This window comes from Rhagoletis pomonella, unplaced genomic scaffold (assembly GCF_013731165.1).
Source record: "Rhagoletis pomonella isolate Grant_MI unplaced genomic scaffold, Rhpom_1.0 Rhpom_scaffold_00005, whole genome shotgun sequence".
Taxonomy (NCBI): Eukaryota; Metazoa; Arthropoda; class Insecta; order Diptera; family Tephritidae; genus Rhagoletis; species Rhagoletis pomonella.
Window position 1 is genome coordinate 77,470,737 of NW_023458559.1, and position 15,207 is coordinate 77,485,943.

Sequence of the window (15,207 nt, forward strand, 5' to 3'; positions counted from 1 at the left end):
CTTATTTCATAAAACTTTTTAAGGAAGATTTTCTGAATTTGCGGAGGTTGCGGATTTTATCGGGAGTGTCAGGAAAGGATTTTGATCCCATCCCGCCCGCAAAATTTTTAAAGACCTTACCGGTACCGCCCATCCCAGCCATTTAGAAATCAGTAGCGTGGGTCCCGATATCCCGCGCCCATCTCTAATTCAGATTAAGAATTTACTTATTCCACTATTTTTTTTTTGGATGGAAAAGAGCGTAATGCATTCAGAAAACATATTATTAAAAAGCAGCGCGATTCTTTAATAATAATAATAGATTGGCGCTTACTCATATGTTAGTGTTTGGCCGAGCTTCTCCTCCGATTTGTGGCGTGCGCCTTAATGTTGTCACACAAATGTTGCACACACAGCAAATTTTCATGAAAATTTTCAACTTTTTAAACATATTTTTTAGAATTTTTTTGAGTATGCAGCTTTGTAGCCCAATCAATTTTATTATAATAGAGTGCAAGTTTTAAATAGCTAGGAATTACTGTTGGTTTTTGGTCATTTTTTCACGCAGTCTCTTACATCAAAAAAATTTTTTTCGAAAACACTATATGGAGAAAATGCAAAACACCTTCAACAAAAAAAAAATCTCAAAAATCAGCGCGATTTTTGACTAACTCCGAACTTGCATTTTTTTACTAGAATTTAATGGGCTGCAAAACTGCATACTCCAAAAATTATAAAAAATCTGATTAAAAAGTTGAAATTTTTGATGAAAATTTGCTGAATTTTCGGGAGTTTTGCACAAAGGTTAGGAATTATATTTTTATGTTTTGTTTGTTGACTGAACCATATTTTTATACAAAATTAGCGGAAAAATATTAGAATAAAAATTGTTGTATATATTGTGAAAAATTTGCTGTGCCAATGCTTTGTTCCGGCAGTGTATATACATAAATATAAAGTGAGCTTTAAAGTTAGAGGTTACTTTATAAAAGGGCCCTAAAAAGTTGAAAATTTAGCTTAAACTTTGCAGATTTTTTATAATTTTTACACTAAGTTTGAAATTTGGATTTCTATTATGAAAAATTATAAATATTAAATAAACTTCAAAACTTATCAAAATGTTGCCGGCTTAATTAGCTGATCACAGGTGTAGTACGTATTAGTGTACATATGTATGTATGTATGTGTATATCAAGCACAAATAAAAGGTTGTTGGTATCTGCTACATATATGTACATATAGTACATACATACATACAAACATTTGTAAATGCGACAGATCAAATAGTGTCCAAGTCATTGAGGTTTATTGACTTAAAACTGTCCCATTACACCTCGCTTACATATAACTGGAAGAAGGCGACAGGCGCGGGACGACAGCGAATGCTATAATGTAGGGCTACTACTGCCTTGTCGGCCGAGAATGACAGCGTAATAGAAATAATTTGCATGTGTTTGTCATTGCATGTCTTGTTATGTGATGGAGGGCATGTGGCCGAATTATTTTCGTAGTAAAATAAGAATAAAAATGTAGCTATAAAAGTGTGCAAATCAAGAATTAAGAAAAGTGTGAAAATGGAAACAATCAAATGCCGATAGTGGTCAGTTTAAAAGACTAAATAATTGCATGTATGTTTAGATACTTCGAATAGTTCAACTAAGTTATGAAACCAATTTTGAGTTTGGAGGAACTGCTGTTAGCACTATCGCGTTTTATGACCGAATAGAACTAACACTGCAAAAGCTTTCCAAAAATGGAATCAGTAATAAAATCGCGATGTTTCCAATAGAGGAACATATTTTATCTGCTAGTGGCTATTGTACCAGACACATAAAACATTTGGCTAAAGTTTAAACATAACTTAAAGATTTAGGGCAAGCTGTTATATTTTAATTACGAGAAGTAATCATTACTATTAAATGGTGTTAATAATCATAAACATTTCACGTGGCTACCTTGTCCTTATAATAAGAAATAATCAATAAAATAATTATGATTACACAGTCCGATTTTACAAAAATGTTAGTCAACATGAACAAACGCTATAATTATAAAAGAGTATACACGGAGGGTTTAAGTTTTAAAATTCGGGGTGAGAGAGCGAATAGTTTATCGAAAATATTATCTACATGATATTTTAGTTATAAAACGATTTAAAATATAATTTATCCTCAAACGTCTACATAAAGTAGAATTTAACGAGGACATTTTTTACAGTACATTTTAACCTTTCATCTCCTACCTAAAAGTGGATTGTTGGCTGTTTCTAAAAATAGTTATGCGTAAGGAATGTTCATTAAAAAGGCAGTCATAAGGTTAAATGGTTCCACAGGAATTTTAAGCAGGCAATTTTACTGGGACACAATGAAAACGAGAAACTTGTACGGGCACTAATACTGGGACAATAGGCAAGTCCTAGGGATGCAGACTCAAAGTGCAAAGAAAGCTATAGGATGGTACAAGCAATAATAACCAAGACCTACTTTAACCACGACAAAACAATCGTTCACCAAGCTACAACGACTGGCATGCGTCCATATCCGACGACACGGCTGTAAGAAGTTCGTCAAACAATATAGCAGGATGCCAAACGAACTCTACTATACTTTGCTGGGAGGCTTTGGAAAAGGAAAGGCCATATCCTCTGGGAATATGGAGATAATCTTCCAAACTGTCACCCTGCAACGGTACATGATAATAATAGATTAGCGCTTAAACAACATGTTAGTGTTTGACCGAGCTTCTCCTCCGATTTGTGATCCGCCTTGATGTTGTCATTAGAAAACACTTTCTTTTTTTTAAATGCTCGAAAAACTCCAGAAGTAGTAGGGAAATATACTATACAGTATGTGTGTGAGGGGCTAAATATACATAAAAAGGATCAGGCCAGCGCCTTCAACTTGACCTACGGGCTTTGCCGGAGCCACAGCCGCTAAACTTAAACGTAGAATACGTGATAATGTTAAGAGCACATTCAGGCTAAAAAATGTACATTCTTTTTGATTTTATTGGATTGAATTTCAAACCCATCTTAAGTGCGACCCATCTTTTAGTGATTTCTTTAACCATTAAATAAATTAAGACTCACTTTTTAAGCAGGTGGCAGCCCTCTTTAATATTCTAATTGATCAAGCTAACTATTTTCTAAGAATCATTAATTCATGTATAATTTAAATAAACAGATGGCAACACTGTAGAAATTGTAAAAGTAAAGCCTTTTCAAAACGATTCCGATCGACACAAATATTCAAATATTTGTTTTAACTTGAAATATATTTTTTTTTGTCAAGTGACAACTCTTTGAAAAAATAAAACGTTATTGCACATCTAGGGTAAGCCCTTTAATTTGATCTCATTTTGGCTGCGTTTCTTTATACATTCCGGATAATCCCATTTCACAGCCGGATTAAACAGAATGCGTTTGAAATATACGTTAACATATCATCAGGAACGTTCTAAAGAATAAGTAAACAAAAAAATTTATTCCAAACGTTCAGAATGAATAAAGAAATGCAGCCTTTGTAAAATCGAACGATCGGTACAGATCTAATGATATGACAAAAAAGTTTTCGTGTATTATGCATTCATTTCTTACTACTACGTACATACATATTAATACAATACGTATACTTACAGGCGGCCGCTGTGGCTGAGTGGTTAGAGATGCGTACTAGAACTCCGCAGGACCTGGGTTCGCTAACATGCTATATATGGATGTAGTATTCGACGCAGAAAAATACCTAGCGGCGCGGAACAACCTACACACCCATGCAGTTAGTATGAGCACCGAAAACGACAACATCGTCCGCGGCGGTCAACCGCCGGCCATTAACACTAACGAAGCGGAACTGCCAAGAGAGACGATCGTTCCCACGACAGTCGGGGCTACGTAACAGAAACGACCAATATTTATATCCAGCAACACTCCCCAAAAATTCTTTGGGGTATATGTATGCTGTTACAAGAACAACAACAACAACATAGAGACAAGGTGGTCGCTGGTTCGGTTTCAGCAACATATTTCTTCTGAATCAAATCTACTAAAAATAAGTTTTTATTGAATTATTGTTCGTCAACCAAAACGTTCTGCATTTTAGGCAAAATGTAATCGCTTCGGGAATTTTATTGCAATTTTGTACAAGTTCAGATCACGGTGCAACGATACTACCATTTCACATACGCATGTATGTAATTACATTCATACGTGTTGGCGACTTTGCCATCGTCATTCACGCTATAATTTTCATTTGAGAAATAAAATGGATAATAGCCATTGGGTAATTTGTCATATCTTTTTCTTCTATGGTTTTTATATCATTCTATACATGCATAGAGCGAATAGCTACATTTAATTTTTTCATGGCCTTTGTCCATCATGCACGCTGATACTCTTATTTTAATTCAGTTTTCGGCTGCTTCATGTTTAACATATTCTACTAGGTACCTATTTAATTTTTTTGTTGTTGCTCTTTTATTGCCATATGCATATTTATAAATGTAGTACACTGAAAATTTTAAGCGCGTCTCTTAAAAAATCGCGTTTTTTGGGTATGGGTCCTTTAGTAAATGAGGAATATGAATATCCATGATTCAATAATAAACAAAAAAAAAAGAAGGATACTCGATTTGCAAACACTTTTGGTGGCAGTGAAATGCACACTTTCTTGGGCCTATCCAGTAAAACATGCGGAAAGGCGTTTTGTGTTTTCTTGCAATAGTTTTGTATGTGTGGACAATGAGATCCAAGGTCGCCCTCATGCAAGGAGATCAATGAAGGCCGTGGCCACCGACCGTCCGTCGGCGACCTTTTCGACAAGCGAGTAATGGCGCCCACAGTTCTTTTCCTACCACCCACATTTGTTTTGTGTATAGTAGATATATGTGTGTGTACATACATAAAGAAGTCCTATCCGTAAATACATATTACTGTTAAAAACGCCTATGTCACATCCTCCAAGAGCTTTACAGTATTTCTTGTAATTAAGTTGCTTTGATCTTACTTTTTCTAGACATCGTCTTTAAAGCCGATAGACTGGGTTGGTTTAGTTGTAGATCTGATATGTTTTGTTAATCTCACCTTCACACTCTTTTTGACCAATTAGAGTGTTCCATCCGATTTCTCTGCTTGGTGTAGGTCTTGTCTGGGTATGTATTGAAGCAGCTATTGTTTCTTTTGTTGTTTAACTGCTATGATTAGTGGTTGTTACTATTGTTGGTTGACTGGTCACTGCTGATGTAGAAAATTTTCTTTAGCCACTTTTTCACTTCGCTTTTTCAACGCATTCACTTTGCAAAATCGCACTTTTCGCACACACATCTGTTGTTGGACCTTCATTGCTCACTTTCTGCACATTTTTTCCAAAATTTAGCAAAAATTTATGGCAAAAATTTGCATCCGAAAATTCTTCCACTTCACTCGACGTCGATGGACTTTTTGCAGCGTTCGCGAACGAAATTCGTTATACAGAGAGAAAAGTGGAAACGTCAAAAGTCAGAAAACTACGAAAAGTAAAACAAAACAAAATGTCAAAAATTGCTGGAATTTTTCTGGAATGCACTACCGGAAATCATTGGAATGCACTACCGGGAATCTTTGGATGCACTACCGGAAGTACAGGGTGGTTGTCGTATCTTTAAGCTTCCAATAGTGATGATACAAAAATTTTAAGTAGACATATATCAAGTACGCATATTATATAGAGAAAACTTTCAAGAAAATGGGCTGCCAATAAAAATATCGTCAGCTATATATTATCAACGTTCAAAACAATACATATATACCTTTCTTTGCCTAAAACGCGTTTATTGATTTTATAGCATCCTTAGTTTTTATATATTAAAGAAGTTTATTATTTTCATCTTTACAGTTTCTCGTTAATTTACGCTTCAATTTTTAATATTATTTTTTCCATTTTTATATTTCCATAAATTTTATGTTAATATTAGTTTAATATGTATTATGTTTTGTTTTAGGTCGGAAAGGATTTTCATTTTGTATTTCACACTCAAACAAATTATACTTTCGTATGTTATATAAACTAAAAACATATTCTACAGTCAACAGTTTTATAACATTATTTAATTTGGTTTTAAGTTTAATTTTCGAGTATACGCTCTGATCTGCACTGGCCGAGATTCGATATTTAGGTCCGAAAAAGTTGCGGTTTGAATGTATGAATTTTCGTGTATATCAATCTGTAGATTGCCGGTTTTGTAGGTTGAAAGAAGCGCTCACTAATTCAAAGTTTATGCTATAATTATTTATAATAATAAGAATAAAAGCAAATTTATTATTAAAATAATTAGGATATTAAATAAACGTTAGCCATAATTAATGTTTGTACTATGCGAGGTCGGCTGGTAACTGCTCGATATATTGCGCTGCTGTTGTTGCTGCTGCGCTGGCATAGTCTGTAGTTGAGGCTGATAGTTAGCGAGTAGCTGATGATGTTGTTGCTGAGGATGCTGCTGGGTAGCCATTAGATGATTTTCGTGACACCATTCGACAAAATCATCAATAAGCACTGGCCATGCTCCCTCTGAATCGTAGTTACTCATATTGTCATCAATGTGAGTAGCAAAATCCAATAGCAAATTCCAAGTGTCTTTGGGTATCGAACGCTTATGTTTTTCCTACGGTTTAAGTAAACAAAAAAAAAATGTTTAAGAAAACCATACACATAATATATGTACAATAATATTTCACTTACCTCCAAAAACCTACACCATAAATCCAAGAATTTAAATCGACTGCTGAGAACGATTTTCCAATATACAATGGCCATATTTAAATCGATTCCTTTCTGACCCGGATCCTTCGCATAATTGAAAGTAAATTGATAAAAGTCCTTAAACTTGGCTGGATCATTTAACTCCATTTCTAACTGAGGCAATTTCGCTTTCAGCTTATCGACACTATCCACACCCAGATCTCCCATGCCATTCACGAATTCATCATGTTTGAATTCGCATTGCACTTCAGCGCGGAATTTCCATGCAATAATCAAGACCAACTTTGAATCTGGACTTAAGGCGAGATCTTCCAGAAAACGTATAACTCCATCGGCCGTTATCTTTTGTGGTTCGCATGGATCTCGGTAACGCAGGAAGAGCTGTTCAATTCGTTTACGATCTAGCTCACGATAATAGTATTCTGGATTCTGAAAGTAGTTATCGCTCGCTAATTCCAACTTCCAGTCATTCTGTTGCAGGCAGTATATAGCCGTTTGTTCGCCAGTCTGCGTAAGCGAAATGAATCTTTTCACCTTATCTTTCTGTGTAGACTTCAATTTATTCTAGAAACAAAGGTTTTAAAAGAATTTCTATGCTATACTCTTTATTAGAACTATTATAATTTAATGTAATATTTCATTAAGATTTTCTGACCAACTAAATTTCTTTTTTTTTGCACACTAACTCAAAGAACAATTGTCTCATTCGTTTGTCAGAAGTGCATAGTGCATACCTGTTATTTAACATTCGGCCCAACATTTGGGGCTTCTTACGGACCACAAATCAATCACATCGAAGACAAAAACAATTGCTTTAAGATCGAATTAAAAAAATATTTAGTCATTAAAGTCCCCAAGATCCCAACGGCACCAAACTGCTTCTATTCCTGAAGCTGTTTGATAAGAATCAGGACCTCATTGTTATTTTATTTGCACAAAATAGTGAAGGCAAACAAATTCCATTGGATGTCAGTGCAAATTTCTCGCAGTTGCTGCCTTCCTCCCCCTTGAATTGATTCTTTGCGAGTACCTACAATGAATGTTGTACTGTTTATACTCTTGGACCTCACTTACCATCTCGACGCAGCTAATAGTCTGAAAGTATGTCGTGGGAAAATTTCCTGTTCCGAGGTTTAAAAAAAAAAATCTTTTCCAAAAAAATTAATTTTCTTCTTTTTCGACTTTCTTTCGTTTGCTATTTTTATCACGTTTCGTTTTGTAAAATTTGCGAATATTCGATTAAAAGAAAAAGGAATAAGTCCCAAACCGGTTCAGCCGAGTGCATAAATGTCCTTAGGCATGTCAATGGCAAAAATACATCGATCTTTTTCCCAAGTCGATGCCTCGAAACTTACATCGATATTTGTCGATGCATCGGACCGCGTACATCGATACGCATGGAGTTTTCCTCCACTATGGAGATAAAACAAAAGCAATTTCAAACAATTTAACCATGGTGGAATAATAACACCATGCAATTTAACACACTTTTATTCTGATTATGAGTATAGAGTAGTAGCCAAAATGTATTCAACAATAATACACCTTTTTTTGGATTAAACAGCTATTTAATAGCCCAAAATATGGCTTGAACCACAAACTGATTCTTACGACGCCAGGTTATAAAAAAAATTGATTGTAGAAACAAAACCAGAAATTCTTTCATCCAGTTGATTGATGAGGTGTGAGCCGGAGTGTAACAAATTATTATAAAAATACACCTTGGTAGTAGCGACTGAAACAAGTGTTCACGTGTTGATTTTTTTTTATTTAATTATTCATTACGTTTTTAACATTTTACGTGTACGTTAACATTTTTGTTATTTTTTATATAAATAGTGCTCATGATTTAGCCAAAACCATGTAACATCGTTTCAAACTTTATATAAAATTTAGAAAAATTCAACAAATGTTCATCAATATTTTTAACATTTTAATCTGAGTGTTTGGAACATTTTTAGTATGCAGTTTAACAGCTCATAAAATGTTGTATCGACTATTTATACATCGAGTGGTAAATTTTCGATGCATCGAGGCAAAACATCGATATTTTCGCTGCATCGATGTTTTTTCGACATTCCTAAATGTCCCTAACACCCGATTTACATGATTCAAGTACTTGAAAGCAATTCTTGCTCATTATCTTTTGTGTTTTCTATTTGCTTTTATACGTTTCAATTCTGTTGAATTCAAGTTTTTGGTTCTTTAAATGGGAAGCCACGAAAATGCCAAAAGCAAAGCAAGAAAGTTGAAACGACTTGACGGTGCAGACGCATGTGTACTCGTCCCTTTTCTCTTCACCTTTTTCTTCTTAACTGTGTCTAACCGATTCGCGCTGGAGCATTTTTAGCAACTATGCCAACGTAGTCAAATGCTGAATGTAATATATTCCTTGTGAATTAACCTGTTTTTCTGAATAAAAGGCTTTTAATTAAACAGTCTTCAAGTAAATTTTCCAATGTTAAAGCGTAAAAGCGGTCGTAAAAACCGAGAACATGTCAGCTGACACGATCTATCTTATGAGATCTGCGCAAGGCGCCTTGGATCTGCGTGTTAATAAAAACTCACCACCGCGTACCGCCCCCGTGACGTAGACCATGACGTAGACGCTGCTTATCTCTCTTTCTATCAACAGCACACTTGATATCATTCCACGTATTCCTACGCTACGCTACGTACACGTTCGTGGGTAACCGCGCTCTTAGATGTCGCCATATGGCAAGTCATCTGTCAATTAGGGTGTTCGAGCTGCAATAAATGCGCCAGTGTTTTTTATGACAGCATCACGTTCTACGTGAAAATTTGGGCCGCTCTGCCTCCAGCACGCCTTCGAGGAACGAAAATTTAACAATCCGTCGCTCATCACTTGCAAATCAAATGCAATTAAAATTTTTTTCTGTGGGGTTTCCAGTTGAACAGAATGCAGAAAGGTTGCAACATTGCGGTAACTATTGCATTGCTCGAACACACCATTAATCTTCACTTGCTTTGCTGTAGAATTCGTAAATATTTACGAATGCTTTCAAGCAAGCAAACAAGCCACTGACAAACGGATGTGACAAATGGCTTGGGAAGCAGTCATTTGGCGCTAATTTTCAAAGATATCGAAATACAAACCTAAACTTCCGCCGATCTTGTTGGATATTAAATAGGCTACTAGCAATTTTTAGTGGTCCACATTTAGCATTTAAATACAATGAGGTTGTTGCTTGCCTGGTTATCAGGTTATGTGGTTATATTTTTCATTCAGTTTACAACAATAAAATACACTACACAATAATAATTTTTAACCAGATAACCTGATAACCAGGCAAGTGTGAACCATTGTGAACAACCTCAATTTGTTTCCAAAAACTCGTTGTTCAAACATTTTAAACTCCGGCCATTTATTTTAATTTAATAATATAATTTTGTATTTTTATTAATGACATTAAAAACACAAACTAAAATTTATTAAAACCTAAATTTAAACGTTGTTTCCGTTATTTATCGATATAGTTATGTATGTATGTTTGTATTTTAATGTATGCAGCAAGCCTGGCTATGAGGAGGCAGAGTTAAAAAACCCGCTCCTAATTCGTGCTGGTGAATGTGTCGCCTTTTCTTTTATGATGGCGACAAGCGCCATGTATTGCATGAATGGAATGTGCCATGGATGTAATGAAATAAGTGCTAAATATAATGAACAAAAAATTAACAAAAGAAGAAAATACGATCATACAAAATAAAACTAATTATAAAAAAACAAACATTTTATAGAAAATATTTGTTTTTTCACGGGACAGTAAATCATTTGATTGGTTGGTGCATGGCTAAGAGCGCTAGTAGAAACTTTAACACATTATACATTAGAATGGCCAAATTAACGCAAAAAGCGAATCTTAAGCTAGCTGCTTCTACTGAAAATTGAATGATTTCGAACTAAAATAACATTTTCTCCAACATTTTACTAAGTTTCTCGTGTGCATAACGAATTTTTTGGTAAAGATCCTTAGAACAGCCATGTTGCTTGATAGTTGAGAATCGATAAGTACGGAAATTCTTTTCGTGGTCCATGTATGTGATGGCGCTCATGCGTGGACACAAAATAATCTTCATATGATCGGAAAAATTTAGCTGAAATATAAGAATAGTGCAATATTGACGTATATGATATATTAAATAATTAGATACAATTAATAGTTATGACATTAGGATGATTGATATTTTTCCAATTTGTGGTAAATTAATTTACTTCATGCCAAACAAAATATAATTATCGGTAATAGTGATAACAATTCTAATTTTAAGCTTAAACCTTTTAACATCTATGAGGTTGTTTACACTTGCCTGGTTATCAGGTTATCTGCTTATATGGTTATTTTTTTATTCAGCTTACAACAATAAAATACGCTACAGAATAATAATTTTTAACCATATAACCTGATAACCAAGCAAGTGTGAACAACCTATATAAGTCATGTAATTGGAGCTTTGTTCAAAATTATATAATAGTATGAATACATATTTCTGTAGACTAAATACACAGAGGTCTTTTTTTATGCGGATTTGAATTTTTTTTACAGTTTTTATTACTTTTTTGTAAGAGGCAATGCTTCTGATAAATAATTTGTCTTTGCATTCTAATATAATTCATGTATTTTTTATGGTGTTTTTTTTTTGGATAAAATACAGATACAATTTTATTTATTTTATTAATGTTCAGTTTTACATGGACGAATAAGTTTTGAAGTGAAGTAATAAATATTGTTTTTTTTTTTGCTTAACATTGCCCCTGGATTTTTTATGCGTTTTTTTTAGAATTTATTACATGGAGTATCTGAGTTTTCGCGGTTTTTGAAAATACTGGAACGCATCCCCTGTTTTTATATGAAATTAAAGAACTTTTTTGTGCGGATTTTTTTATGCGGCTTTGTGAGGAACGCATGTACCGCATAAAAAAAAACCTTAGTGTATACATATAATAGTATCAAAAGAATATCAACTGCTACTATAAAGAATTTTAATAGCATTTTGAAATGCTTTATATTATTAAAAGCAAAATTTAGTTATTCTTTACAACTCTTTACCTGTAGAGAGCCATTGGTCAAATGCATGACCACCGCGCATGTTGTGCGAAACCATGAGTGCAAATGCGGCATACGAGAGATCTGATCGCTTTCAAAATTTACATTATTCGCTCCGGCTTTGACAAGATGTTCGGTCATGTACCGTTTAAAATAGGTAAGCAACTTCATTTTCTTGTCTAACGTCTTACAGTAGTCAGTTGTGGTCATGTACGTTTCCTTGCCATCTTTGTCGATGAAATGCACATTGCTGCAAGCAAAGGAATTCAAATTGCGCACAAATAAATATGTAGTTCGTTGAAAACTTACATTTGATTGGGCAGTAGTATAAGCTTTGTGGTATCATTAAACATAACGCCCATACCCTCGTCACACAACTGATAGCCGAAACCGTATTTGTCACTATAATCCACCCATTTTGATACCCAGAATAGTGGTTGCGCTGCTGGATCAGTATTTTCATCTCCCAAATTGCGCGGCAGCAGTTTTGGCTACACATGTCAAAAATGTAGCAATAAATTGTAATTTATTGCAGTCATATAAATAAATTACATTTGAAAGTAGTGAAGCTCACGTTCAAGATCTTACCTTAGCATTAATGAGCTCTGTTAATTGTTGGTGAAGGCTTTCAATATCCGCACGATAGTCCTCATTGTGTCGGAAAACTTGTGCAGAAGCAGTGATTGCATCGTGTAGATTATTTTTAAGGAATGTATGCTCCAACCGTGTATCATCCTTGATTCCGTTCAATTCCAGCAAAGGTTTGCGATTTCCCATAGCATCTGTGGTCAAAGCCTCATTCATTTCTAGTCGTGGTGCCATGGTCAAGCAAGAGCTAGGCAAGAACATTGGCACTGGCGAACAGCTAAGGAATTCAAACGACAGTAGTTTGCCAATAGTTGGGCGCAGATCTGGGTTGGATTGTAACATAGCGACAATCATATCTGCGGCGGACTTGCGCAGATAGCTTGGAACCCTAAGTATTATAAATAAACAGTAGCTTCATTGGTATTTACTTACTTATATTTGCATATGTTCTGAATGGATGACGAGAAATCACTTACCTATATTGGCACTTTTTGATTTTCTCATATGTATCCTTTAATGTTTTTGTCTCAAACGGAGGTTGGCCAACCAGTAGCGTATACATAACACAACCTATTGACCAAATGTCCACCTCGAATGAATGGCCTTTTTTGTTGAGGATCTCAGGCGCAATATAATTGGGTGTGCCACAAAGTGTCTTTTTGCGTTCACCTTCGTACTCTACTCGCGTTGCAAGACCAAAATCGCCGATTTTTACATGCAACAGATCATCCAAAAAGAGGTTGCCTAATTTGAGATCGCGATGTATGATGCGATGATCATGCAAATATTTCACACCCTGTATAATTTGATAGATGTAATAACGACATTCGTACTCCGTTATTGTTTTACGACGCTTCTGCAGCTCCATCATTGACTAAGTGGGAAAAATTAGTAAATATCCATTTAATTTAGATATTGCATATTTAATCAAATCTACTCACCCGCTTTTTGCACAATTCCAAAACAATATAAATGTTATAGCTATCCTCAAAGAAACTATGGAACTTAACAATATTTTCATGACTGAGACTTTTGTGTATTGTGATTTCCTGTGACATTTTTTCTTTCTGATTATGCTTCATCATCAACTTTTTTGACACGATTTTTCCTGCGTATACATTGTTGGTTTCCACATCGACAATCTCGTAGCATTTTGCAAAGCCACCCTGTTAGAGTAAATAACTAGTTAGTCTGTCCATTTACTAGTCCGGTATATAGGATTTAGTCAGATCTAGCCCGCAAGATATTGTAAATGTAGGTCCGACTTCCGACTAAATCCTGTAAACTAGTAGAGTAAAAGAACGGAGCGAAGATCAAGGAAATCATCTGCGTTAAGAAACTAGGGGATAGGGAAAGCTAGCGAATCGCAAATAAGTAAACGTTGTACAAATATCCCTAAATATAATTTTATATGCTCTGCGCAGGCATTTTTTTTTTTTTAATTTTCGCAAAGTGCTCTTTGAAGTGCCACTTTTGTCAAACCTACTTACTTTTCCGAAGAATCGCATCCGCTTATAAGTGGACCGTGTGGTTGCATCATAGAGTCGCTCTGGTATGTCGGAAGTTTTATCGTCAGTCTTTTGGGCCATCTTGAGCTTAGTTTTAGCTGGTTACACACACACACTTGTAGGCACGTTTACTGCACTGATGCACCGTACCTAACCAAAATCCGCTACCTTTCGTCGTTGATTTACCAAAGCGTAGATTGCACGCAGTAAATATGTAAAATACACGCCAGAAGAAAACTAGCCAGCCGTAATATATATACAAGGATATCGCGCGTCCGTCCTTGCCGCTTACTCGTCGATTAAATGCTATGCAATCAACGTTTACGTTTAACAAAAAAATCAACAATTAATGAAAAGACAAAAACTGCAACAATCCAACGAACGCACGATCAACCCAAGCGACGAAAGTGTGCTTAGAAAAATATGATCGTCGTGGAGGATAATGAAAACCGTTTGTGACAGAAATTTCAAAATTCCTTCCTTCGAATGAATTTTGCGCCCGTTGTTGAATATAGCTGCCTCACTCTTGCTAATGGAAGCCAAACGATTGTGCAAATGTCGCTTGACCTTTTTTCGAAAATTTTCGAAGTTCTTTTGTTGTCTAACTATTGTGAATTACTAAAATTCAGGTAGTGTTGCCGTATTACTACTATTTTATCAAATTTGGAAAGGTATTTTTCTAAATTTTGATAGGTTGGTAGATTCGTTTTCCATTTTGCAGATTTTGCCAGAGGATTGTTTGACTTCATTAATTTCAAAGAAACGACAAGTATAAGTGGAATAATGTCAAACCATTAATATATATATAAAAGTTCATTTAATCTATTGACACCATCATTGAGTGGGATTCAGATCAAGAAAACGTTTAAATAAACTTGATTTCAAAGAAGCTTGTGGAATTTTTAAGGCAAGATCATAATGCCTCACTCCGACAAACTTCGCTGACTTCTGGAAGGAAAACTGTTTAGCAACATTAAGGGAGTTCCACAGAGACCGGGACAGATATAAAACAAATGGAACAAGTTCTATGTAGTATTGTAGATGCCTCAAAACATTCCAACCAAGCGCTCTTAATTTTTGCGAAGTACAACACTTTTTCTTCTAACCAGTTTCGATCGGTTTTTTAATTGACCTAAATAACCTTTGTCAGCAGAGGGCGTAATCAATTTTTTCTAGGTGGTAGTGCGTCATCAAAAAGAGTTCTCATCCAGTCGCACCGAGCACATTATAGCCCAATGTCTAAATACGTATGTTTGTCGGAAGAAGACGCTTCTAAATTTAAGTGTAAGCTCCAAAATATTGTTATATTTAAGTTCAAAATCTCAGGCAGAATTA

At 35.1% G+C, this 15,207-nt stretch overlaps 3 protein-coding genes across 3 annotated transcripts in view; all 3 read right to left on the reverse strand.

Annotated features, from left to right (window-relative positions):
• LOC118739637 (uncharacterized protein YBL113C-like) overlaps positions 1-5,453 on the reverse strand; it is a 30,494-nt gene extending 25,041 nt beyond the window's left edge. Inside the window, exon 1 of the mRNA XM_036471076.1 lies at positions 5,057-5,453. The gene's annotated coding sequence lies outside the window, so the exon portion shown is untranslated. The remainder of the gene's footprint in view (positions 1-5,056) is intronic.
• Positions 5,454-5,821: 368 nt separating this feature from the next.
• On the reverse strand, positions 5,822-7,959 carry LOC118739638 (DCN1-like protein). The gene is made up of 3 exons (XM_036471078.1): positions 7,785-7,959; positions 6,690-7,274; positions 5,822-6,612 (listed from the first exon to the last, which is right to left on the reverse strand). The coding sequence occupies exons 1-3, from the start codon at positions 7,785-7,787 to the stop codon at positions 6,301-6,303; spliced, it is 900 nt and encodes a 299-aa protein (XP_036326971.1). The 5' UTR covers positions 7,788-7,959; the 3' UTR covers positions 5,822-6,300.
• Positions 7,960-10,466: 2,507 nt separating this feature from the next.
• LOC118739639 (serine/threonine-protein kinase polo) lies at positions 10,467-14,443 on the reverse strand. The gene is made up of 7 exons (XM_036471079.1): positions 13,855-14,443; positions 13,306-13,530; positions 12,841-13,238; positions 12,365-12,752; positions 12,086-12,267; positions 11,780-12,026; positions 10,467-10,826 (listed from the first exon to the last, which is right to left on the reverse strand). The coding sequence occupies exons 1-7, from the start codon at positions 13,951-13,953 to the stop codon at positions 10,632-10,634; spliced, it is 1,734 nt and encodes a 577-aa protein (XP_036326972.1). The 5' UTR covers positions 13,954-14,443; the 3' UTR covers positions 10,467-10,631.
• Between the last annotated feature and the right edge of the window lie 764 nt (positions 14,444-15,207).